The following is a 27120-nucleotide window of genomic DNA, read 5'->3' as shown; positions in this document are numbered from 1 at the left end:
AGAAGAAGAAGAAGAGGTTACTTCTTCAAGTGATTGTTCATGTGCATTCCAATAGGTGTGTGCGTGCGCCATGTGCACGATTGTCGAAAGGCTTTTCCCCTAGAGGTACCTGTCGGGTCGGCTGTGGAGACGCCTGGAGTGGCATCTTCATGGTGGTGTATGTAGGTCCCTGCCAACCTGCCGCCTGCTCAGTTCCTTCTTACCCCCAGTGACTGTTGTTGGAGCAGCTCAGTTCCTTGCATTAGCAAGTGGCTACCTACTGGTTCCCTTTTCTTATTTGTAAATAGTTTGAGTTGTAGTAACAATAGTTGTATAGTAGTTTATAGTTAAGCTTACTTTGGGGGGCTCTTCCCCCCCCCAGTTTTCCCCAGGCACTGGGGCATGCCTCAGTCCCAGGGGTTTAAGGCATGCGAGAGGTGTGCGAAACCTATAGCTAGAGGTGATCCGCACGCTGCTTGTCTTAAGTGCGTAGGACAAGGTCATCAGTCAGACAAGTGCCCAATTTGCAGGCACTTTAGACCCAGGACTAAAAGAGAGCAGGACTATCATCTAAAGCACCTCCTGATGGAGTTGGCCCTCAGCTGGTTCCAGAAATGGCACTGGCATCATTGTGCACAGTGCCCCGGCCTCAGTGCGGGATGCCCCGGCACCGAGGAATGACTCCTCCAAGGCACATTGGCACTGCTCCCCAGCTCGTAAGGTCAGCTCTAGCAGGCGGCTGCTCACAGTCCCCAGTATTGCATAAGAAAAAGAAGGCGGACAGGATTCGTTCCCCTGTTAAGAAGCCGTGAGGGGATTCCAGCGGGATGCATCCCACGGCGGGATACCCGCAGCCTGGCCCTCAAGACCCGGCACTGTTGACTCTGGCCCCAACCGGAGGTCTGTCGAGTCCAGTGCTGGTGGACTCCCCAACCCGGGAAGATTTGGAGGAAGAGCTAGATCTCCCCTCCATGCCAGATACCTACGAGGCAGCACAGGACCTTATTGCCATGGTGGCACAGTCCCTGGCCCCGCAGATGTGAGCTCTGGCACCACTCCAGACTCCGGCCCAAATTCAGACACCGTCAGCGGCATCTATGACGGCGCCACATGTGGCACTATCTCCGACACCCTTCACGGCACCGATGGTGGCACAGCCCCCTGTTCATCATCAGGGCAAGTCCACGATGTTATGGTGCAGCTCCCTGGCACCGTCAGGCTCCTCCCACCCGTGGTCGGGCTCAGAGTACTCTTTCAAGTTGGAGGCTGAGTCTTCTGTCTCCCAACACAGCCGGTATCGCTTGCAATCCCAGCACTGCAGAGTCATGGACTCTTCGGCACCAGCGGTATCCTTGCCACCCCAGTGGCAGGGCCCAGTACAATGGCCCTTTTGGACTCCTTGGGCCTATCATTAGGCTCAGGGTCAGGGCTCCAGGATTGCATTGGTGGCATCCACACCTCGTGCTCCCCCCTCAGCAACATCGGTGTCACGCCACACCTCCAGGGCTCTGGAGGACCCCGCGCTGGACAAAGATTCTGGGCCTTCACACTCAGGCATAGCATCCAAACCAGCGCCACCAGTTGTACAGGAGCCACTTCCAGTCACATGGGGGATCGATGCACCCGACTCTGCCTCTGGGGAGCCCGGTCCCACTGGCCTCCTCCTCCTCGCCGGACGAGGTGATGGTGGGCACCACCAACACCATACTGGCGATGGACACCAGGGGACACTAGGACCTTCTTAGGAAGGTGGCCCTAAACCTAAACCTCCAGGTGGAGGAGGTCACGGAGGAGTTGGACCCGATGGTGGGCATCCTTGCCCCGGAAGGTCCATCTAGGGCTGCCAGTGGCGCTGCAATCACATCAGCCAACTCCTTCAACACCTTTGGATGCATTGCATCTGGCCCCATGGACCTGTGAACGTCCAGCTTTTCTAAATAGTCCTTAACCTGTTCTTTCACCACTGATGGCTGCTCCCCATATTGTGTTGCTCAGTGCAGCAGTCTGGGAGCTGACCTTGTCTGTGAACACCAAGGCAAAAAAAGCATTGAGTACTTCAGCTTTTTCCACATCATCTGCTACTATGTTGCCTCCCCCGTTCAGTAAGGATTCCTCACTTTCCCTGACCACTTTCTTGTTACTAACATACCTGTAGAAACCTTTCTTGTTACCCTTCACATCCCTTGCTAGCTGCAACTCCATTTGTGCCTTGGCCTTCCTGATTATACCCCTGCATGCTCGAGCAATATTTTTATACTCCTCCCTAGTCATCTGTCCAAATTTCCACTTCTTGTAAGCTTCCTTTTTGAGTTTAAGCTCACCGAAGATTTCACTGTTAATCCAGGCTGGTTGCCTGCCATATTTGCTATTCTTTCTGCACTTTGGGATGGTTTGTTCCTGTGCCCTTAATAAGGCTTCTTTAAAATACAGCCAGCTCTCCTGAACTCCTTGCCCCCTCATGTTAGCATCCCAGGGGATCCTACCTATCAGTTCCCTGAGGGAATCTAAGTCTGCTTTTCTGAAGTCCAGGGTCCCTATTTTGCTACTCTCCTTTCTTCCTTTTGTCAGGTTCCTGAACTCAACCATCTCATGGTCACTACTGCCTAGGTTGCCACCCACTTCTACTTCCCCTACCAATTCTTCCCTGTTTGTAAGCAGCAGGTGAAGAGGAGCACGGCCCCTAGTTGGTTGCTGCATCACTTGTACCAGGAAGTTGTCTCCAACACTCTCCAAAAACTTCCTGGATTGTCTGTGCACTGCTGTATTACTCTCCCAGCAGATGTCAGGGTGATTGAAGCCCCCCACCCCCCTCCATGAGAACCAGGGCCTGTGATCTGGAACTAACTTCTGTTAGTTGTCCGAAGAAAGCCTTGTCTACCTCATCCTTCTGATCCGGTGGTCTATAGCACACACCCACCATGACATCACCCTTGTTACTCTCGCCTCTAAACTTAACCCAAAGACTCTCAACAGGCTATTCTCCAGTTTCATACTGGAGCTCTGAGCAATATACCACTCTCTTACATACAGTGCAACTCCTCCACCTTTCCTCCCATACCTGTCCTTCCTGAACAGTTTATACCCATCTATGATAATGCTCCAGTCATGTGAAGTGCCCACAAAGTTTCTGTTATTCCAATCACATCATAGTTCCTTGATTTTGCCAGGACTTCCGATTCTTCTTGCATTCGGATACAGGCACCTAAGATAACTAGCTGATTGCCCTACTTTCTCAGTATGAATCAGGAGACTTCTTGTACCCTCCTCCTTCTGTGTCCTCCTGGTATTCCACTTCCCCACTTACCTCTGGGCTTAGGTCACCATCCTCCGACGAACCTAGTTTAAAGCCCTCCTCACTAGATTAGCAAGCCTGCCTGTGAAGATGTTTTTCCCTCTTTTCGCTAGGTGGATCCCATCTCTTCCAAGTAATCCTGCTTCCTGGAACGACATCCCATGGTCAAAGAATCCAAAGCCCTCTTTCCGACACTACCTGCGTAACCACACATTCAGCTCCACAATTGGACGGTCCCTACCTGGGTCTTTTCCTTCAACAGAGAGGATGGACAAGAACACGACTTGCACCTCAAACTCCTTTATCCTTCTTCCCAGAGCCATGTAGTCTAGACTGATCCTCTTCAGGTCATTCTTGGCAGTATCATTGGTGCCCACGTGGAGAAGTAGGAAGGGGTAGCTGTCCAAGGTCTTGATCAGTCTCTGTAGACGCTCCATCACATCCTGGATCTAGCTCCAGGAAAGCAGCACACTTCTTGAGTTTCCCAGTCTTGTCAGCAGATGGATGATTCTGTCTGCCTTAGGAGGGAGTCCCCTACCACCACCACCCATCTCCTCCTCTTGGGAGTTGTGGTCATGGAACCCCCATCCCTAGGACAATGCATCCCATGCCTTCCTGCTGATGGGGTCTCCTTCTGATCCCTTCCCTCAGAGGGATCTTCCAAATCCTTCTCCGCAGTAGTACGTGTGGAGAGAGCCTGAAAGCGGTTTCACACCTCTATCTGCATTGGGCATACATAGGTTCTCGTCTTTCTTCTTCTGGAGGTCACATGCTCCCAATATTCTTCCCCATTCTACACTGCACTCTCTGATTCTTCAGCATGTTGTACTTTCAGCACCAAACACTGACTTTTGTCCAGAAAATCTTCATGTTCTCTGATGCGATGCAGGTTTGATATTTGGTTCTCTAGTCCTTTTTAACCTTCTCTTCCAATATACAGACCAGCTTGCACTTTGTACAGATGAAGTCACTTCTGTCCTCTGGGAGAAAGACAAACATGGCACATTCTGAACAGGTCACAACAGCTGGTTGCTCACCATCCATGTCTTCCTTCTCAGAGGCTCCTCAGATGTTGTATGTACTGCTCACAGGAATCTGAAAGGCAAAAACACACTGTGCGATCTCCCCACAGGCGAACTCACAAGCAAACTCCCTCTGTTTGCCTGTCCCTGACACTTGCATGGATAAAGGGATTACTGATGGGGCTTTTGTCCTTTCTCTGCCCCACATAGCTGCAATTTCTTGCCCTTTGTGACAGCTCCCTCTACTATTTCTTGTTTCAGTGCTGTCACCTGAAGAATCTCTTTAAGCTATGCAGCTAAGCCATTCTGTGAGCCAAGAAGGAATTCCCTCCCCCCTCCCAACTCACAACTGTGATACTGGGGAGGCATTGCTCATACTTAGTGCCTTCCCTGATATCATTTCCAAGCATCTGATAGCAACTCCTAGCAGTTAAGCTAGCAGTCACAGGCTCTATCCCAGGAAGAGATTGTTCATCCATTAAAATGCTTCTAAGATACTGTAGGGTGTGAATAGTGGCTTTCTATCAAAGTATGCCTTGTCTTCTGTGCTTACAATTTACATGTGGACTGTTCTTCTCCTGCGAAAACAACTAGGCTTAGTACTTGGTCCGTCTTCATTTACACTTTTAGTCGCAGGTATTTTTAGTTAAAGTCTTGGACAGGTCATGGGCAATAAACAAAAAGTCACGGCCCCATGACCTGTCCATGACTTTTGCTAAAAATACCAGTAACCTCTTATCTGCTGGGAGGGGGGCACTCCTGAAGACTGCTGCTTGGGGGGGAGGGGGGAGCAGTGTGGGATGATGCTTCTGCTGCGGGGGGTGGCCTGGGCACCGCTGCTGCTGGAAGTGTCCCAGGGCCCCCTGCCACTGCTGGGGAGGGGGGTGGCCTGGGGCCCCGCTGCTGCTGGGGGGCGGCCCACGGCCCCGCTGTTGCTCTGGGTGGGGGGCAGCCGAGGCCCCCACCCCCACTGCTCCACGCGGGCGATGTCCCAGGGCCCCGCCGCCACCGCCGCTAGTTCTGGACCACTGCTCCAGGGCAGCGCCAGGGACCAGCTGCCTGGGGCTACCAGAGCAGCAGCCCTAGGGCTTCCCTAGCTGCTGGGATGGTCCTGGGGTCAGCCACACCAGTGCTGCAAAATTCACGGAGGTTGCAGAAGCAGTGACTTCCTTTCCCTCCATGAATGACTCTCAGCCTTAATTATTATACTTTTGTTTAAGTGGTAAGGTGAAAGTCCTTTATTTCTCCCCATGGGTCATGCACAGCACATTTTATACACAGATTTTTAAATACTTTTGTTTCTGTAAGAATATTTTAAAACTTCATTTATAAGATCAATTTGAGTGTTAAATCTGGAAATTAGCCAAGGAGACAGTGCTTTAGATCCACATCAAGGTTTAGGTTAAGAATTGAAGCATATGTCTAGGCCTGGGTTTCATAGTACATTGCTGGCACTGAAATGTTACATTCTGTTCTCTTAAAACTTCTGCCATCTTAAATGGTGCAAAATCTTGATTATTTGTTCCCTCACTGAATAGGAACCAGAGATCCCTTCTGGATTTTGCATATGACACAGGCTATAGTTGAAAATATGGGGTGGATGTGGGTAATCAGAAGTGAATCCCCTTCCACATTTGAGGAGTTTCTGATTCGGACTTTTCATTTTGACCCACCTTTAGTTTTAAACCACACCTTTAGTTTTAAACCACACCTTTAATTTAAGATGCACACTTAGCATTTTGCTTTATTTTATGTGTTCATATAATGACACCTCATTTTATTGTATCTGCACAGCTAAACAAGGATGACATTTCTGTAGGAAATGTAACATAATTTCTTTGTTAGTGATTGAAAACTCAGATTTAACATTGTCTGAATTTTGTTCAAACATTTAATTAAAAAAATTATGTGCACACAGTATATTTTTAGCCAGTAAGTTACTAATACTTCTCTGTATTCAGTATTCAGTAGTACTTTGTATTGTGGGTCAATTTCTACGTAACTGAGAACATAATTAGGCAGAGTATCTCTAAGTACACCGTACAGTGTACAGTTAACTTAGAAATACTTAATGTAAAATGCTACCCAATACTCTAGAAATTTTAGTTGTATTTTTATACCATTTACGGTAGGTGTTGTTTTACTCCATCTCATCTCAACATGTAAATCTTATCTTCTCCCCAGTGGGTCCAACAGAATGAATATGAATTAGGATATTCAAAACATGTACATGCCTCAACAGATTTACTGCTAAAATTAGGAAAGCACTTAAAATGTGTTTGGAAATTTGGCATACCAGAATGGATACATTTGTAATCTCCTACTACTTTTGTATACTTTAGAGAGAACTGTGTGACCACTAACTGCCTGGAAATTTCCTCTATGGGCACATTATTTCATTATTGTCTATTATGGAGATTTTTGTGCCTTCTTCTGAAACTGGCTACTGCCTAAAATGGGATGGTGGATTAGCTGGATCATTGGTCTGATCTGGTATTGGCAATTCTCATGTTGCTAACTGATAATTCATGTGAAGTGTGCCCAGGTGCAACAGTTTTGGGCTCTTTAGAAATACTGTATGTGTAATAATAACATTACAGGAATTCAGGAATACCATATTCAATTAAATAGAATTGGTAGAATTTAGATATGTGGACTGTAGTTAAAATGGAATTTAGCCAGTATTCTCTGGAAAAGTGCGATGGTATCCTTAATGACTGTAATAGGTACTCAGCATTTTGGTTTTAAATTTTATCTGAGGCATGCGACACTGGTTTAGTTCTTACTTGGAGAAAAGAGTGCCATCTACTGCCTCCCCAGTACAACCTAATAACCTACAATGCAGGAGTGGGAGTAAGGTGTGAGGTGTCTCCCATTAAAGTACTGACCAGTTCTGATCAGTAAGACCAGACAGGTGTTGCTTTACTAGGCATGTGTCTGAGATATTCATGTCATTAGGTATATAAAATCAAACCTATTTATATATAATGAAAAACTGTAATTCAGCTACCTCTCTCTGAGCAGATGTTGAAAGCACTTTTTTTCTTGGGGGCTGAGGGGTGTCTCACCCTCCACTGAGTTTCTGGGTTTCCCTTTTCCCTTCCATTATTTCTTTATATCTACCCTCAGTTTCTCTACCTCCCCTTTTTTTGTCTGTCTTCCCTTTTATATGTTGTATGCAGCTATTGCTGAAAATTAGAATAATCCTTGGTTGCTATCTGCAACCCATCACAGCTGCCTTTTCCAGCTAGCAGGATTCAGAATCCTATTCTTGAGGGGAAGAAATAGTAATAAAATTGTATGTTGGTCATGACAAAACTCATTTTGTGGTCTTACTTTTCTGTTGTTTGGCTTCTTGGTGACTCATAACAGCCAGTTTGGTTCAGGAATTGCTTCTGCATCTGATATTATGATTTGTTGTTGTTTGCTAGATTGTTTCTACTTCCTTGTTTTTTGTAGTTGTTTCCTTTTGACTTATGTTTGACTCCTGAGCAGCTGTTCTCAAACTGTGGTCAGTGAACCGCTGGTAGTCTGAGGAAAGCTGGCTGGTAAAATGGTGTTGGCTCTCTTCTTATTTCTAGCTGCTGATCTTCATTGAAAGGTAGCTTAAATACATTAAATCCTTTCCTGATACTATTTTTGCATGTAAGCAACTGTAGTAGTTGCCACAAGCATGCTATACATTCAAGAATAGGTAAGGAGATTGTCTCTCTATTAAGATATGGTCCTCACTATGAAAAAGGTCTGAGAACCCTAGTTCTAGGGGATTTATGCTATTTCAGTAAATATCTATGTTATAAACTCAAATAGAAACACTTGGCTTGAGTCAACAGGCCTACAATTGGTATGGTTTCAGATCATGTACAGCTCACATCATGCTTAGCTAACTCCCTTTGTGCTGTTTTTTACTCTCTTCCTTCATCTTTGCCTTCATTTCATCTTCCTTTTGCCTCTCTAAATAGTCTTCTGAGCTCTGTCATTGCCATTTGTCCCCTTTGAGATTTTCTCTTATCTTTGACTGCCTCAGAAATCCTTCTGGGGATCCTTCATGCTCCTCTAAACTGTTTGTGATGAATTAATAAAAACTGTTCACTTGAGATCCTGCTGACGTATTTATTGAGCAATCTAATTTTATTTACAATACATAAAGATTTCACATTAATTCTTTTGCCAACACATCTTTTAAAAGATGAAATCTATATAACTTAAATAAGTACATAACTTCAACTTTTTCATTGCTATATCCCAAGAAGGCAATATCTTGGAGATAATAGATGGAGCATTTCCCCCCTGCTAGAGTATTTCAGGTGATGTTTAAACTTTTTTTAACCTGGACAGCAGTGTACTAGAGTTCCATGGTGGAAGTCTCGTGCTGAGTATACAACACTCTGTGAAATAGCTTTGACATGCATAGCCAGTTTGTATGCAAAATTTGTAAAGTCAGCTTATCAGCTTCCTAAATTAGTACCACACGCTAAACTTTGTAGTTTAATGTACTGCTTATGTGAGCAGATTCACAGTCAACATAACTGGTGTATAAGCTTTAATAATTTGATAGAACGTTTTTGTTTTCTTTAAGTATATCTTGAGAAAATACCTAAGTATCTTTCTCAGCTGTAGACAAGCCCGCTGTTACCACATTCTCAAGACTTGCATGTCCTCTGCTGCCCTCTAGGGCTACTGCATGGGATTTGTGAGTAGAATTCAAAGCTCTTTGTGGAAGGCATTATATAGTACAAGTCAAATTGCCTTTCATGATGTATGAATTGTGAAATATATTTAAAAATAAAACTTTAGTTTAATGTACTGGTACTGCTGTAGATATATTTTTAACTTAATTTCATACTGTGGTAAAAACAAATGAAACCCTGGAAATTTTGTATTGTATATGTGTTATGTTTATGTATGATAAATATTGTTTATTACAATATTTTTCTTCCAAAATATATAAGATTTGTATTTACATTCTTTATTTCTGAAAGAATTTCTTTGCCTTAAATTCATGTTGTAAATATTTTCTCATTTACTGACCAGGGTCAGTTTATTAGCTTGCATAACTGGGTCCTTTTGCTTTTCTGTTTTCTGTCCAAGTCACTATTTTTTTTGCTTAATTTCAGGAAGGTTTTTCATTAATTGATGCCCACAAATGGTTGAAGATAGTAAGAAGAGCAGATTGTCTGTTATTTGGTTCAAAGTTAAAAGTAAGTTGCATTGTTGTTTCTGCTAGAAAAATCTGGGTGCTATGTCTGAACTTAATATCTGCAATGTCATTTTTTTGTGTTGATTTTGGTGAAATTCAATAGGAAGTTCAAAGGTACAGTGAGTTATTTGTATGCTTAAGGTGAAGATGAAGGAACTCCTTTCCTCAAGCTAATGGACCTATGGTTTTGTTACTTGAATTTCTTTGCAAGTAGATGGTTTGGAGCCTAGATACTTTTGAATTCATCATACGTGACCATGGATAAAAATTTTAACTACATGTGCTTATTTGGTATAATTAAAAGTGCTCCAGATTGTCCTAGACATCTAAACAAGATTTTAGGTAGAAATGACATCAGTTTCCTAGGATGTGTAAGTCTGAAACTCAGAACTGAGTGCTGTGTTATGGACTGCGCCTCTCCCATTCAGGTGTAGAATAGTTGGGGCATAAGAACGCCCCAGTGATTCTTTGACCTGTTCCAGCATACCACATTTCCAGGATCATGTGGGGGAGGTGCATAACTGGCTAATATAGCTGTAAGTGAAGGAAGCAATGTCTAGCATAGCTCTTGCTTTGTTCCTTATGAAAGATTCATGTGGACCCGTCACAAGACTGCTTAACAGTCAGTGATTGCATTTTGTTTTTATATAGGTATGTTTGATTTATAAACAGAGAAGTGGTATTCTACAGTTTGCAGGGAAAAACACCTTATTGTCTGCAGAATGCTAGTAGACTCGAAGAAGAATAACAAACATTGTTCAAGTGAACAGGAAAGACATTTTCTTGCCTCAGAAATAGCCTAGTTCTTCTTCGAGTAGTGTCCCTATGGGTGCTCCACTGTAGCTTCTGCACTTCTGATCAGAGATCTTTGGTAGCAGTGTGTGTTGGGCCTGCACATGCACTCTCCCCTCCTCATGATCTGCCTCTAGGCTAATTAGTACTGTGTGGAAGAACTGTCCTCAGTTCCTTCTAAAGCACCCAGGCTAGAAACGGAGCGATTAGCAGTGCATTCACAGATACTTTACTCTTTAGAAATTCATTCTTAGCTAGTTTTACTGTTTTTCTTCTTAGTATCATAGAGTTTCCTTTAGTTTTTTTTTCTTCCCTTTTTTCTCCCTTAATTGGGGATTGCCCTCAGTAACAGGTATGCCTGGTTCGCCCAGGTTTAAGAGGTGCCTCTCCTGCAAGGAGTCCATTCTGGTAATGGTTGGGCATTCCTGTTGTGTCCGTTGCCTCGGGGAGGGCCACATTCCACAGAAGCGTACCATCTGTCAGCAGCCAAAAACCAAATCCTGAAAAAATGGGAACTGAAACTAAATCTGCTCCTCATGGAGCGAGCTCATCAGCCGGTGTCTGACCTGGGCCCAGAGTCTCCCAGGTGATGTGAGTCTTCTCCACAGCCTTCCATCTCCAAGGCCAGTGAACCAAGAGAAATCCTTCAGACTCTCCACGTAAGACCTCCAAAAAGAGAGCTTCAAGCCCTCGTAGTGAGACCTGAACCAGCTAGAGGAGATCCCCAGCATGTTCGGTCTCCCCTGTACTGATGGCACTGAAGGCATCTAAGCATGGTACCCATAGATCACATGGATCCAGTGCAAAAGATACTGCTGATATGCCTAAGGACCCTAAGGACACAGGCTTCGAAGCATCAGTAATGCCTGTCAGGTACAGGAAAGGAGATCATGCCGCTTCCAGGAAGACAGCATCAGTATGTACGCCCTCAGTACCGACCATCTCAAGATAGTACCTCCATCCGGAATTCGCACATAGTCCATGAGATCAGTTTGCCTTCTTCTCAGAAATCTGCAGATCAGCCACCTGGGTGTCCATACATACCTTTGCAGACTCTGCTTCAAACACTAGCTTCGGCTCCGCAGTATTATCATCCATAACAGACTCAACTCTGAAGCCCCAACCTCCCTGTGACTGCCCTATATTCACTATATAATGGTATAATTATGATATGTTTACTGAGAAATAAGTCCTGTTTTTGAAAAGAAATAAGCAGCTTTCCCTTATTCAAAGGTCTCCTGCCTCTCTCTCTGTGTCTCAATATTTTGCAGGAATTTCAATTGCTTTTCCTTTGTTATGCTCCTTGCTTTTTATTTTGTTGACATAGTAGGAAATTAAAAAACACACAAACCACATTTCATTTATTTTGCTGCTTCTCTTTTCTCCTGTTCTCTATGTTCCCAGTTACCTGCTTCACAGCTGTACAGAGTCTAAAGACAGGTTTCAGAGTAACAGCCGTGTTAGTCTGTATTCGCAAAAAGAAAAGGAGTACTTGTGGCACCTTAGAGACTAACCAATTTATTTGAGCATGAGCTTTCGTGAGCTACAGCTCACTTCATCGGATGCAAGAGTCTAAAGAATGATCCTCATCAAAGAAACATGGAGATTAATGACTGGGATTATATACTTTAGAAAAAGATTTATGAAAACCAATTTGACATTCACTCAGTTGATAATATTGCATTTCTAGTGAAATAGTTTGCAAGGCATTGTTTAAAAACAGACTATCAGTTCAGAAACCCATTCTGCTGCTGTTTTAATTGAGAAATTTAGTTTGGAAATGTCTTGATTTAGATGAGTTGCACATTTAAGAAAATCAGAACTAGTCAGAATTTTTTGCACCACAACTGTATTTTTCTTTAAAGGATATTTCCTCAGGTCCTCAATTATATAACCATTCCAGGTGTGAAATTCACATTGGTGGTAGTAGGAAATCTGGGTAGCAGTTGTGCAATTAGGGGCTGAGAAGGCTTTGTTGCCTTATAAAGAGGAAGGGCTCTGGACTGAGAATTGGAAGACTGGCTGGGTTGCTAACTGTGTGATTTAAGGCAAAATCGAAACCTTCTATCGCTCACTCATCATATCTATAAAGTAATATTTATGTTTACCTTTGTAAATGTCCCTTGAGATCTGTTTAATAAAGTTCCACATAATAGTGTGTTAGTAGTTACAATTTACACCTTTGGACTAAAAAGAAAAGGAGTACTTGTGGCACCTTAGAGACTAACAAATTTATTTGAACATAAGCTTTCGTGAAGCAGCCATGACCCACCCTCCGTTACTCTCCTTACCATCTGTAGCAACGAGATTAAATCTGGCAAAAGGCCTAACCTACTACATTTCTCCTAGCCTCAAACTCATCTTTTAGAAATAATTTGATGAAGAAATACTGGAACCAGCCAAAGAGCGCTGGCAAAACTGAGTTGTTATCCAGCCTCTATTTAAACAAGTGGAGAAGTGAGATCAAGTGTCTCCAAAAAATTTTGAACACTTTTACTCTTACCAAACTCAGGATCATTGGTAGTTGCAACAGTGCAGGAAAACTCAAAAATCAAAACAAGGCCCAAGGACAAGGCGGCCAAAGAGCTAGACCTGTCTGAGTGCAAAGCCTCTTCTCTGCCTCACTGAAACTATGAGGCAAACTACCAGGTGTTCACCAAATATAATTTGACGTGGGACAGGGTGACCCCTTCCTCCTGCTGAAAGGGGCAAAGGATACCAGGGAAGAGTTAAGGGAGACCATTAGAGAAGGTCAGATGGTGACCAGAATAGCCTTACAAGCAGTCATGGACATCTCTGACATGGCCATTTTGTTACCCTTTTTATTTATTGATATTTTGTAAATATAACGAAGGGAATCAAATAAGGATAAGGGTTTTCATAATTTCAAAGGAAAAATGAGTAGCCTTATCAAATTCCACTAAATCTACCAAAAGGAACAGAAAAAGGGAAGTAAAAAAAGAGAAATGTTAGCAGTTCAAAGTCAAGATCAATTGCATATACTGTTCCATGTGAGATAAAGAAGAAAGAATTGTCCAAAACATCCTCCTTGGGATCTATATCATCCAGGGTGGATAAAAATCAATGATTTAAATAAAAAAATCCAATTTTTTTTATTTAAATCAGATTATTTTGATAAAATGCTTTTTGAGGAAAAAAACCTATCTAAAGATAGTTTTAGATGAAATATCTTTGAGCTATAATGTATCTTATCATGGAATAGGGATTATAAATTCTAATTCTATAGAATGAGACAATATATTCATGTAATGTTTAAGAAAAGTTTTGTAAATGAGTTCCAATTGTTCATGGATTAGGGACCCAATTTTATGGGCTCCAGGGGGCTGCTGTATAGATGATTTAGGTTAATCCTTCTATCTACCTAGTGGGACTCAGTGCTCAGTCTAGAAGATATCAGAGATGCTTAGTTCTTCTTCAAGTGCTGTCCCTGTGGGTGCTCCACTCCAGGTGACCATTGATCGGAGATCTTCTGTAGCAGTGCCTGGTTGGGATACACGTACTCAGCTCTGTCTTGTGGCGTCATTAGGGTCTGCCGGAATGCACACGTCCCGCTCCCCCCTCAGTTCCTTCTCAACCTTCTTCGGCTGAAAACGGGACTCGGGGCAGTGCTAACCTCTTCCCTGATTTCCTTCAGTGACAAGTAGAAAGGAATAGAAATAGTTAGCTAGACATATCCCAGTTCTCTACCTTCTTTTAGAATATTTCGTTAGTTTAAAACGAATGAAACCAAACACACACTTTTCTCTCATGTTCATCTCCCGTTGAGTCTTCCCCCCAAGCAGTCATACTTCCATGATGCCGGGGTCCTATGCCATGGTCTGACTGGCACTCACTCGGTGTGAAATGCCTCGGCGAGACACACGTCCTTGCCAAGTGTCTCCACTGTACCAACCTGAAAACTAGGGCTCGTCATGACAGTGACTTGCAGCTAAAAATGCTCCTGATGGAGAAAGCTCTGCAACCACGTGTGGAGACGGGCAGTAAACCCTCTCCCTCACGCTCCCCTGCTAAGTTGGAACCAACCAGGAGCACGGCTTCACCCTCTCAGGCAAAGAGGCAGGAAGTCCCAATGTCTCCGCACAGGGACTTTCAAAAGGATAAAGGGTCTCCTGAAAGATCTTTACCCTCGGTGCTGACAGCGCCAAGAGCAGGTGCCTCCGACTGGCCCAGCACCTCAGCCGCGGCTCACGTGGGGTGCAAAAGCAGGGACCCGACTTCCCACAGTGGGAAGCTCTCCTCGGCACCAGTCCCGCCGGCACTGATGATGGACCCGGTGCTGGCAGCCCATTCCACCTCAGTGCTGACAAGAACATTGGCACTGAGCCTGCCCGTCACCCATGCAGCAGACACGGAACCTCTGCAGGGTTCCTACAAACGGCCCGTGGCTCCTGCTAAAGCTAAACAAAAGTTGCTGTGGGCTGCCGCTCACACTCCACGCTCCGCAGCACCACAGCCCAGAGAGCAGCAACAATTTCTGTATCAGGATGATATCTCCATGGCCCCTGAGCCTGACTCTCCGCTCCTCGACACAGAGTGCTAACTGTTTGAACAACCGCTCTTGCCACCTGACCTGGCTACCTTCACTGACAGCGAGAATGACATGCAGCAGCAGGCAGAGTTCTCCCTGCCTGATTCTCCTCCTCCACCGGAGCCATATCTGTCTCAAGGCTCAGCACCTCACAAGAACCAGCCTCAGTTTCCCTATTTTGTCCCCTTGTGGGAGGGGACCCACTTTTCCTACCCCATGCCCTGGCCTCAGTAGTACCCTTTGTTGGCTCCTGCCACCACTCCTCCTCATGCCCCTACCACCAGACTGCAAGCCTGTTCTGCGCCTCTGTCTCCAGCTCCGTCTACATCTAGAGCTCCTGAACCCCCTCTTGAAGATGTGGGCTATGAACCCTTCCCGGATTTACTGGCTCCTGCCTCTCCATCTGCCGCAGATGAAGCCCTCATGCCTCCACCTCCACAAAATGTGGACGACTTTAAGCAATTCCAGGAACTTTTCAAGAGGGTGGCAGTCAGCCAGGACATTCCTTTGGAGGAAGTCCAGGAGACAACACAGACTCCTCAAAATCCTCCAACCCTCTGTGCTCTCAAAGATTGCGCTACCCATAAATGAAACCCTCCCGGAACCAGCTGATACTCTCTAGCAGACCCCTGCCTCCATGCAAGAAGGCTGAACGTAAATATTACGTTCCCACTAAGGACATAGATTTCTTATTTTCCCACCCACAACCCTACTCTTGTGGTGGATGCAGTGATGCACAGAACAAAACCGCCACAATACCGGCCCACTCTGCAAGACAAAGACCTCAAACACCTTGACTTCCTGGGCCGCAAGGTTTATACCTCCTCCACTCTACAATTTAGAATGGCAAATTACTCCGCCCTCCTTCAAAGCTATGACTACGACAACTACAACAAGCTCTTTGATTTTGCCTCCCATATCCCAGAGGACAGGTGAGTGGACATGGCGGACACAGCAGCCCACACTACTGCAACTGCGGTGGTGATGCGCAGGTCTTCGTGGCTGACTGCATCAGTATCCCCAAAGATCTGCAGACCAAAGCCGAAGACCTTTCCTTTGACAAAGAGGAACTTTTTTCTTTAAAAAACTGACTAAGTCCTTCACACTATGAAAGACTCTAGAGCCACCCTGCGCACACTGGGCATATACCCGTCCCTCCCCAGGAGACAATGGTATCAACCTTATCAGAGGCCCCGTGCACAAGATCACCATCCCCAGCCCAGACCATATGATATTGGGAGAAACCGCAACAGACCACCTAGGCGCAGACAAAACCATGTGCAACCAGCTACCTCCCACCCATCGGGAAACAAAAACAGCAATTTTGAAGTGCTGGTCGGGGGTCTGCGCAACCACCCTTTGACTCCACCGCCTATTTGCCCATTTGGCCACCGCCTCCAGGTTTTCCACCATGTCTGGCAACGGGTCACCCAGGATCCTGGTCCTGGAAATAGTTGAGCTGGGTCCTGGAAATAGTTGAGTCGGGTTACTCCATCCCTTTCATATCTTGCCCGCCCACCCTTCCCTGTCCCTCTTCAGGAACCCCTCTCACGAGCACCTACTTTGCATAGAAGTGGCTCATCTTCTACAGCTAGGTGCAGTGGAACCTGTACCAATGCAATATCAGGGGAAAGGCTTCTACTCCCACTACTTTCTGACCCAAAAGAAAGGTGGGGGATGGAGGCCTATACTAGACCTACGCTGACTGAACAAATTTGTATGTGTACAGAAATTCAAGATGGTCGCATTGGGCACAATAATACCCACGCTGGAACTAGGGGACTGATTCACAGCCCTCGACCTACAGGATGCCTATTTCCACATATCCATTCATCTAGCACACAGATGCTTCCTGCAATTCACACTCGGACATGACCACTTTCAATACAGAGTACTTCCATTTGGTCTCTCCACAGTACCGAGAGTATTCTCCAAGACCCTAGCCATAGTCGTGGCCCACCTCCGCAAACATGGGCTTATACTTTTCCCCTACTTAGACGATTGCCTTATCAAGGGCAGCTCATACGATGAGATGTTAAAAGCAATGCGTTTTACCATCTCCCTCTTCCACAGTCTAGGCTTGCAAATAAACTTCCAAAAATCCACCCTGATACCCACACAGCAGATAGAGTGCTCCCTACAATGATGGACAAAACCAGAGAACCTATGCATGGGTGCCCCTTCCATCCACACGCCTCAGTATTCATAGTCACCACAGATGCTTCCCTGATAGGTTGGGGAGCGCACCTAGGGGAGCACATGGCACAGGGCCTCTGGTCCCTATCAGAGACACATCTGCACATAAATCTTCTAGAGCTCAGAGCAATCGGGTACGCCTGCCTTCAGTTTCTCCCCATCATAAAGAACAAATCCATTTGGGTCCTGAAGGACAATATAGCATGCATGTTCTACATTAACAGGCAGGGGGCAGTACGATTGCACTCCCTATGCACAGAAGCCATCTGGTTATGGAATTGGTGCATACAACATCACATAGAAATCACCGCTTCTTACCTGCCTGGGTGTCACAACACTACTGCCGACACACTCAGCAGACAGTTCTCTGAGGAGCACAAATAGGAATTACATCCCACGATAGTCCAACAACTCTTCTCTCACTCAGGCACCCCATTGATAGATCTGTTTGCCACAACTCAGAACCACAAATGCCATGTATTTTGCTCCAGAGCGGGACTCGGGACCGCATCCCTAAGGGATGCGTTCCTCATTCTGTGGAACAAATCCCTCATGCACACTTTTCCGCCGATCCCACTGATACAGAGGGGTCTACGCAAGATCAGAGAGGACAAGGCCACGGTCATACTTATTGCCCCAGCTTGGCCCAGACAGACATGGTATGTCCGTCCGTCCTCCAAGGATTCTACCCAACAGATCAGATCTGCTCTCCCAGGACAATGGTTGGCTTCTGCATCCGCAGCTCCGGAAACTCCATCTGACGGTGTGGTTCCTTCATGGTTTCAGACCCATGAATTAGCCTGTTCAGAACAGGTCCAGTAAGTCGTCCTGCACAACAGAAGAGACTCCACTTGTAAGACTTACCTGCAAAAGTCGAAATGCTTCTCCATATGATGGTTCCACAGACGCTTGACACCCCAGACCGTGACCCTTCCTGACATTTTAGACTACCTTTTGAAATTAAAACAGGACGGGCTCTTTCTCAGTTCTATCACAGTACACCTCATGGCCCTCACCATTTTCCATGACCCGCTGGATGGATATTCACTTTTTGCCTACCCCACCATAAAAAGGTTCCTCCCAGGCCAGCAAAATCTCTACCCTGAGATTCATCCATCAGCAGCCTCCTGGAATCTCAGCCTAGTTCTCCAAGGTCTCATGAAACCTCCCTTAGAACCCCTGGCTACCTCATCCGTGCTCCATATGCCTATGAAAGTAGTTTTCTTGGTTGCCATAACGTCAGCGAGAAGGGTCGGTGAAATAAGCACCCTGATGGCCTACCCTCCCTACATGATTTTCTCTAAAGACAAGGTTACGATGCGACCCCACCCCAAATTCCTCCCCAGTGTGGTGTCTACCTTCCACCTTTACCAACCGTAACACTTACCTGCATTCTATTGCAAACCTCATAAGACTCCACAGGAAGCAGCATTACATATCCTCAACATCCGATGGGCAATTGCATTCTATCTTGACAGAACTAAGGGGATTTACAAAATGGCTAGGTGATTTGTCTCCACTACCGAGAGATCAAGGGGTGATGGCATCTCTAAGCAACAACTCTCCCAGTGCATCTCTGACTGTATCAGATCCTGCTACCAGACTTGGAATGCTCAACCACCTGAGGTCATCAGAACTCATTCTACTCGGGTGATGTCAACATCTGTTGCCTTCCTCCACAACGTACCTATTACTTACATATCCAAGGTGGCCACGTGGACATCTGACCACACATTCGCAAAACATTGTGCTATCACACAGGATACCACAGCAGATGCCATAGTAGGCCACACAGTACTGTCTACCGTTATTACTGCCGCAACTCCAAAATCCCACCAACCATAATGGGCACTGCTTCACGTTCACCTGGAGTGGAGCACCCACAGGGACAGCACTTGAAGAAGAGAAGGTTACTCACCTTGTAGTAACTGAGGTTCTTCAAGATGTGTGTTCCCTAACGACGCCGCGAGACAGCAGCTGAGTGCATGCATCCCGACTAGGCACTGCTACAGAAGAAGATCTCCGATAAACGGTGCTGGGACGCACTGTCACCTGGAGTGGAGCACCCGCAGGGACACACATCTCGAAGAACCTGTTACTGCAGGTGAGTAACCTTCTCTTTTGCAGTTCTCAAACTGTGGATTTGTGTCTCCAGAGATAATATGCTTGTTAACAGCAAAAATGTTTTTAATAAATAAATAATAGACCTCAGCTATATTGTCTCTGCAAATTTGCGTACACAGAGTCAATCCCTTACCTCTCTCTAAAAGTTTCAAAAAGTTCAATGAATAGAAGATTGTTGGGTTGGAATAGAGCTGGAGAAGGAGAAGAAGTGTGGAGATAAATTTGAGAAGGGAGGCACAGGCAGTAGAAACAAAAGTGAAACTGTTTGAGCAGCATATTCTAGAAGTCTTGAGTCTTGGAGTATAGCCTTCATTGATTTGAGATCTACCATACTATTCTCTGACTAGAAGGGAAAACCTATGATGGCAGCAGGCCATAAAAGAGACCCAGTTTGGGAATAAGAATGATTCAAGAAATGCGTTTGCTGATGATGTTTTAAAGAAAGTCACACCACTGAACTGATGGAAGTCACTTAAGCACTTGGATTCAGAGACTGTTGAAGTGATAATCTCACTTTTAACAGCAGTAGCTTCTTCTGCCGGTGTAGAAAGAACATTTTCTTCCTTTGGACTAATTCATTCCAAATTGAGAAATCATTTGGGGCCTGAAAAAGCAGGAAAGCTTGTTTTTCTTTTCCAGATTATGAACAAACAGGAAAATGAAGGTGAAGACGACTGAGTTAGCTGCAGAAGCCAATATTTTAAGTTTCTCATGTTGACCTGGCTGACATAGTCTATTTAATTTTTTTTAAATTTCATTTAAATATTTTAGTTAATTTTAACAAAAACCTAATTTTAAAAAATCTTGAATGTTTAACTAAATTCAAAAATTATATGCTTGTTTTGTTATAATATTATATGTTTGCTGTTGAAGAAAATAATCCAGAATACACGATGTTGTTATTTTAGTTAAATAAAATAATTTAAATGTCTCTCTGGTGATGTTCTCCTAATACAGCATGGCAAGAAAATCCTCCAAATATTAATGATTAACCTGTTGAATTGGAGGTATTTATGAAGTCATTGGGAGGTGAACTATCTGCTTCAATTACCTTTGGTAAATGAAATAACCAAACATTTTCTGATATAGCTGTAAAACTAATCTGAAAAGTTTTCAAACTAAATCACTTAAAAATATAAATAGTGTGTACCTTCTAAAAATGAAACCTATCTCTGAGTTGTGAAGAATGTGTGTTAAGGTTATAACAACCAACAAGAATGCAGTTTTATGTAGAAATCCATGATTAAATAGAGTCTTTCTGACTAGTGATTTAAATCATGATTAAGAGATTTAAATCAAATCCACCACGATATCATTTTCATTTAAATGAGCTTCTTTTTGGGCAAATTGTGTTCAAAGGTCTACTTTGGTGTATTTGTAGTTTTAAAAAAAATTAAAAATGGCCCATAAATTCCAGTTTTGCCAAAAAGAACACAGTAGTTTAAAGCCTATAGCAAGAATGAATTTTGGGCAGAGGGCCAGTAATTTCCTTCTTGATTTTGAGTAGTAATTTTATCTGATATTAACAGATTTTTTTCCTAAAATTTATACATGGCCCTTTTCCCCCACACTGCATTCATAATAGATTAACAGTCCTGTGATATTCTAGCTCATGTAGCTGAGTCAGACAATGATTTAAGTAGGGCAGAGTTAAGGGGTATACAGACCATCTTTAGAACATGCAGTAAGAGGCAACATTTGGTCAGGGAATTCAGCAAATAGGAATTTTTTTAAAAATAACTCCCCATTTCAACAATTCTAGACACTAGAGATATTTTTTAAAGTTTTCCTTGTTTTACATATGCAAAAGCATTATTTTTATTTAAATTCCTGCTAGATATTGAATACCCTTCTAACTGTTTCACAAGTCTTGTTGCCTAGATTGTTCACAGTTCCCTCAACATTTAGGGTGACATTCTGGCACCAATGAATTCAATGGCAAAACACCTATGATTTCAACGACCATTATTTTATCCTTAAAGTTTTTTGTTCCAGGTCTGATGTTTAAGACGACCAGATCAAATTTTAAGAGAATCCTCCCTCTAAAAAGCAAAAATGTGCAGATTAAAGCATATCTAAGGCAAAGGATTTCATGGAGGAAATACTATCAAGACTATTAGCTAGTTTTAAGTTACCCAAGTAATTGAGATGGCTGTATTTCAGAGTTTTCGTGTACAGAAGCTGATTTCCAAGATTTTCCTTTCATTTCCCCATTTCCAGTTGTGTATTGAAGTTTTTTCTTTAAAGGTTTGGTCATGTTATATACTGTTGCTATTATTTTTACCTCTTCAGCTTACCAAAGGGGGGGGGGGGGGAGGAGCTCTTGCTGAAACTAAAATCAATTAATTCTGTGCTACACTTCAGTGAGTTTTTCACAGAGATCCAGAAGTTGGATACGTTGACAAGTTTAGTAAAATATCCTTTTAAAAAAAAAAAATCAGAAGAAAAAGTCCTCTAAAATTTAGATTAGGCATTCAGATCTTGATTATATCTTCCTCTGCTTGGAAAGCACATGGCACATTTCAGACACTAAATCAATAATGGTGTTTTTCTTGAATGAAAGATAATAGCAAATACTACTTTACATTTTTTAAAAGAAAATTAAAACCAAGCAGAGGGATATTTAATCCTAGCTTCCCCTGAAAGTTTGTTTTATTTCTGAAAGCCATTTTATAGATTTATAGTTACTAAGGTCAGAAGGGACCATTATGATCATCTAGTCCGACCTCTTGCACAGTGCAGGCCACAGAATCTCACCGACCCACTCCTGCGAAAAACCTCTCACCTATGTCTGAGCTATTGAAATCCTCAAATCGTGGTTTAAAGACTTCAAGAAGCAGAGACTCCTCCAGCAAGTGACCCATGCTACAGAGGAAGGCAAAAAACATCCAGGGCCTCTTCCAATCTGCCCTGGAGGAAAATTCCTTCCCCAAATATGGCAATCAGATCCCACCCCATCTAACATTCCATCACAGGCCATTGGGCCTATTTACCATGAATATTTAAAGATCAATTAATTACCAAAATCATGTTATCCCATCATACCCTCTCCTCCATAAACTTATCAAGTTTAATCTTAAAGCCAGATAGGTCTTTTGCCCCCACTGCTTCCCCTGGAAGGCTATTCCAAAAGCTCACTCCTCTGATGGTTAGAAACCTTCGTCTAATTTCAAGTTCAAACTTCCCAATGACCAGTTTATATCCGTTTGTTCTTGTGTCCACATTGAGCTTAAATAATTCCTCTCCCTCTCTGGTATTTATCTCTCTGATCTATTTATAGAGAGGGGGGAGGGATAGCTCAGTGGTTTGAGCATTGGCCTGCTAAACCCAGGGTTGTGAGTTCAATCCTTGAAGGGGCCATTTAGGGATGTGGAGCAAAAATTGGTGATTGGTCCTGCTTTGAGCAGGGGGTTGGACTAGATGACCTCCTGAGGTCCCTTCCAACCCTGATATTCTATGATTCTATATCTCCCCTCCACCTTCTTTTAGTTAGGCTAAACAAGCCAAGCTCCTTGAGTCTCCTTTCATAAGACAGGTTTTCCATTCCTCGGATCATCCTAGTAGCCCTTCTCTGTACCTGTTCCAGTTTGAATTCATCCTTCTTAAACATGGGAGACCAGAACTGCACACAGTATTCCAGGTGAGGTCTCACCAGTGCCTTGTATAACGGTACTAAAACCTCCTTATCTCTACTGGAAATACCTCGCCTGATGCATCCCAAGACCGCATTAGCTTTTTTCACGGCCATATCACATTGACGGCTCATAGTCATCCTATGATGAACCAATACTCCAAGGTCCTCCTCCTCTGTTACGTCTAATTGATGCGTCCCCAGCTTATAACTAAAATTCTTGTTATTAATCCCTAAATGCATAACCTTATACTTCTCACTATTAAATTTCATCCTATTACTATTACTCCAGTTTACAAGGTCATCCAGATCCTCTTGTAGGATATCCCGATCCTTCTCTAAACTGGCAATACCTCCCAGCTTTGTATCATCCGCAAACTTTATTAGCACACTCCCGCTTTTTGTGCCAAGGTCAGTAATAAAAAGATTAAATAAGATTGGTCCCAAAACCGATCCCTGAGGAACTCCACTGGTAACCTCCCTCCAGCCTGACAGTTCACCTTTCAGTAGGACCCGCTGTAGTCTCCCTGTTAACCAATTCCTTATCCACCTTTCAATTTTCATATCGATCCCCATCTTTTCCAATTTAACTAATAATTCCCCATGTGGCACGGTATCAAACAGCTTACTGAAATTTAGGTAAATTAGATCCACTGCGTTTCCTTTGTCTAAAAAAATCTGTTACTTTCTCAAAGTACCATTGACCTCAATGTCCTTAACTACTTTCTCCTTCAAATTTTTTTCCAAGACCTTGCATACTACAGATGTCAAACTAATAGGCCTGTAGTTACCCGGATCACATTTTTTTTCCCTTTCTTAAAAATAGGAACTGTGTTAGCAATTCTCCAATCATACGGTACAACCCCTAAATTTACAAATTCATTAAAAATTCTTGCTAATGGGCTTGCAATTTCATGTGCCAATTCCTTTAATATTCTTGGATGAAGATTATCTGGGCCCCCCATTTTAGTCCCATTAAAGTGTTCGAGTTTGGCTTCTATCTCGGATGTGGTAATATCTACCTCCATATTCTCATTCCCACTTGTCATGCTACCATTATCCCTAAGATCCTCTTTAGCCTTATTAAAGACTGAGGCAAAGTATTTGTTTAGATATTGGGCCATGCCTAGATTATCCTTAACCTCCACTCCATCCTCAGTGTTTAGTGGTCCCACGTCTTCTTTCTTTGTTTTCTTCTTATTTATATGGCTATAGAACCTTTTACTATTGGTTTTAATTCCCTTTGCAAGGTCCAACTCTACTTGACTTTTAGCCTCTCTCACTTTATCCCTACATGTTCTGACCTCAATAAGGTAGCTTTCCTTGCTGATCCCTCCCATCTTCCACTCCTTATAGGCTTTCTGCTTTTTCTTAATCACCTCTCTGAGATGCTTGCTCATCCAGCTTGGTCTACAACTCCTGCCTATGAATTTTTTCCCCTTTCTTGGGATGAAGGCTTCCGATAGCTTCTGCAGCTTTGATTTAAAGTAATCCCAGGCCTCCTCTGCCTTTAGATCCATAAGTTCTTCTGTCCAATCCACTTCCCTAACTAATTTCCTTAATTTTTGAAAGTCAGCCCTTTTGAAATCAAAAACCCTAGTTGCAGATTTATTTTTGTTAATCCTTCCGTTCAGTTTGAACTGAATTAGCTCATGATCACTTGAGCCAAGATTGTCCCCTACAACCATTTCTTCTATGAGGTCCTCACTACTCACCAAAACCAAATCTAAAATGGCATCCCCTCTAGTCAGTTCAGCAACTACTTGACAAAGGAATCCATCAGCTATCGCATCTAGGAAAATCTGAGCCCTATTATTATTACTAGCACTCATCCTCCAGTCTATATCTGGGAAGTTAAAGTCTCCCATGATAACGCAGTTTCCATTAGTATTTACTTCATTAAAAACATTAAAGAGGGCTCTATCCATATCCAAATTAGATCCCGGCGGTCTATAGCACACCCCAAGCACTATCCCAGGGGAGGCTCTAGTAGTTTTCTTCCCCAATGTAATTTTTGCCCAGACTGACTCTGTCTTATCCATTCCATCTCTTCTCATTTCTTTACATTCTACCTCATCATTGATATACAGTGCTACTCCACCACCTTTACCTTTATTTCTGTCTTTCCTAAACAGCACATACCCTTCAATACCTGTACTCCAGTCATGACTACTATTCCACCATGTTTCTGTTATCCCTATAATATCTGGTTTCACTTCCTGCACTAGTAGCTCTAGTTCCTCCATTTTGTTACCTAGGCTCCTCGCATTGGTGTACAAACATCTTAATTTTTGCTGTTTGGCCTTGCTCACATTCTGTACCCTATTAGGCACAGTCATTCTACAGCCAGTATAACCTATTAGACTGGTATCCACGGTACCCTTTCTCCTTATATACACATTCTCTTACCCACGGCTGTATCCTTTCTTACTTCGTTTTCATAGAATCATAGAATATCAGGGTTGGAAGGGACCTCAGGAGGTCATCTAGTCCAACCCCCTGCTCAAAGCAGGACCAATCCCCAATCAAATCATCCCAGCCAAGGCTTTGTCAAGCCTGACCTTAAAAACTTCCAAGGAAGGAGATTCTACCACCTCCCTAGGTAACGCATTCCAGTGTTTCACCACCCTCCTAGTGAAAAAGTTTTTCCTAATATCCAACCTAAACCTCCCCCACTGCAACTTGAGACCATTACTCCTTGTCCTGTCCTCTTCTACCACTGAGAATAGTCTAGAACCATCCTCTCTGGAACCACCTCTCAGGTAGTTGAAAGCAGCTATCAAATCCCCCCTCATTCTTCTCTTCTGCAGACTAAACAATCCCAGTTCCCTCAGCCTCTCCTCAGAAGTCATGTGTTCCAGACCCCTAATCATTTTTGTTGCCCTTCGCTGGACTCTCTCCAATTTATCCACGTCCTTCATAGAATCATAGAATCATAGAATATCAGGGTTGGAAGGGACCCCAGAAGGTCATCTAGTCCAACCCCCTGCTCAAAGCAGGACCAAGTCCCAGTTAAATCATCCCAGCCAGGGCTTTGTCAAGCCTGACCTTAAAAACCTCTAAGGAAGGAGATTCTACCACCTCCCTAGGTAACGCATTCCAGTGTTTCACCACCCTCTTAGTGAAAAAGTTTTTCCTAATATCCAATCTAAACCTCCCCCATTGCAACTTGAGACCATTACTCCTCGTTCTGTCATCTGCTACCATTGAGAACAGTCTAGAGCCATCCTCTTTGGAACCCCCTTTCAGGTAGTTGAAAGCAGCTATCAAATCCCCCCTCATTCTTCTCTTCTGCAGACTAAACAATCCCAGCTCCCTCAGCCTCTCCTCATAAGTCATGTGCTCTAGACCCCTAATCATTTTTGTTGCCCTTCGCTGGACTCTTTCCAATTTATCCACATCCTTCTTGTAGTGTGGGGCCCAAAACTGGACACAGTACTCCAGATGAGGCCTCACCAGTGTCGAATAGAGGGGAACGATCACGTCCCTCGATCTGCTCGCTATGCCCCTACTTATACATCCCAAAATGCCATTGGCCTTCTTGGCAACAAGGGCACACTGCTGACTCATATCCAGCTTCTCGTCTACTGTCATCCCTAGGTCCTTTTCCGCAGAACTGCTGCCTAGCCATTCGGTCCCTAGTCTGTAGCGGTGCATTGGATTCTTCCATCCTAAGTGCAGGACCCTGCACTTATCCTTATTGAACCTCATCAGATTTCTTTTGGCCCAATCCTCCAATTTGTCTAGGTCCTTCTGTATCCTATCCCTCCCCTCCAGTGTATCTACCACTCCTCCCAGTTTAGTATCATCCGCAAATTTGCTGAGAGTGCAATCCACACCATCCTCCAGATCATTTATGAAGATATTGAACAAAACCGGCCCCAGGACCGACCCCTGGGGCACTCCACTTGACACCAGCTGCCAACTAGACATGGAGCCATTGATCACTACCCGTTGAGCCCGACAATCTAGCCAGCTTTCTACCCACCTTATAGTGCATTCATCCAGCCCATACTTCCTTAACTTGCTGACAAGAATGCTGTGGGAGACCGTGTCAAAAGCTTTGCTAAAGTCAAGAAACAATACATCCACTGCTTTCCCTTCATCCACAGAACCAGTAATCTCATCATAAAAGGCGATTAGATTAGTCAGGCATGACCTTCCCTTGGTGAATCCATGCTGACTGTTCCTGATCACTTTCCTCTCCTCTAAGTGCTTCAGGATTGATTCTTTGAGGACCTGCTCCATGATTTTTCCAGGGACTGAGGTGAGGCTGACTGGCCTGTAGTTCCCAGGATCCTCCTTCTTCCCTTTTTTAAAGATGGGCACTACATT

At 43.9% G+C, this 27120-nt stretch overlaps 1 protein-coding gene across 1 annotated transcript in view; it reads left to right on the top strand.

Annotated features, from left to right (window-relative positions):
• REC114 (REC114 meiotic recombination protein) overlaps positions 1-27120 on the top strand; it is a 126297-nt gene that overhangs the window by 66285 nt on the left and 32892 nt on the right. Inside the window, exon 3 of the mRNA XM_043523398.1 lies at positions 9411-9494. Coding sequence (XP_043379333.1) covers positions 9411-9494 — 84 coding nt within the window. The remainder of the gene's footprint in view (positions 1-9410; positions 9495-27120) is intronic.

Source organism: Chelonia mydas, chromosome 10, assembly GCF_015237465.2.
Source record: "Chelonia mydas isolate rCheMyd1 chromosome 10, rCheMyd1.pri.v2, whole genome shotgun sequence".
NCBI classification, from domain to species: domain Eukaryota; kingdom Metazoa; phylum Chordata; order Testudines; family Cheloniidae; genus Chelonia; species Chelonia mydas.
This window is presented reverse-complemented; position numbering and strand designations above follow the sequence as displayed.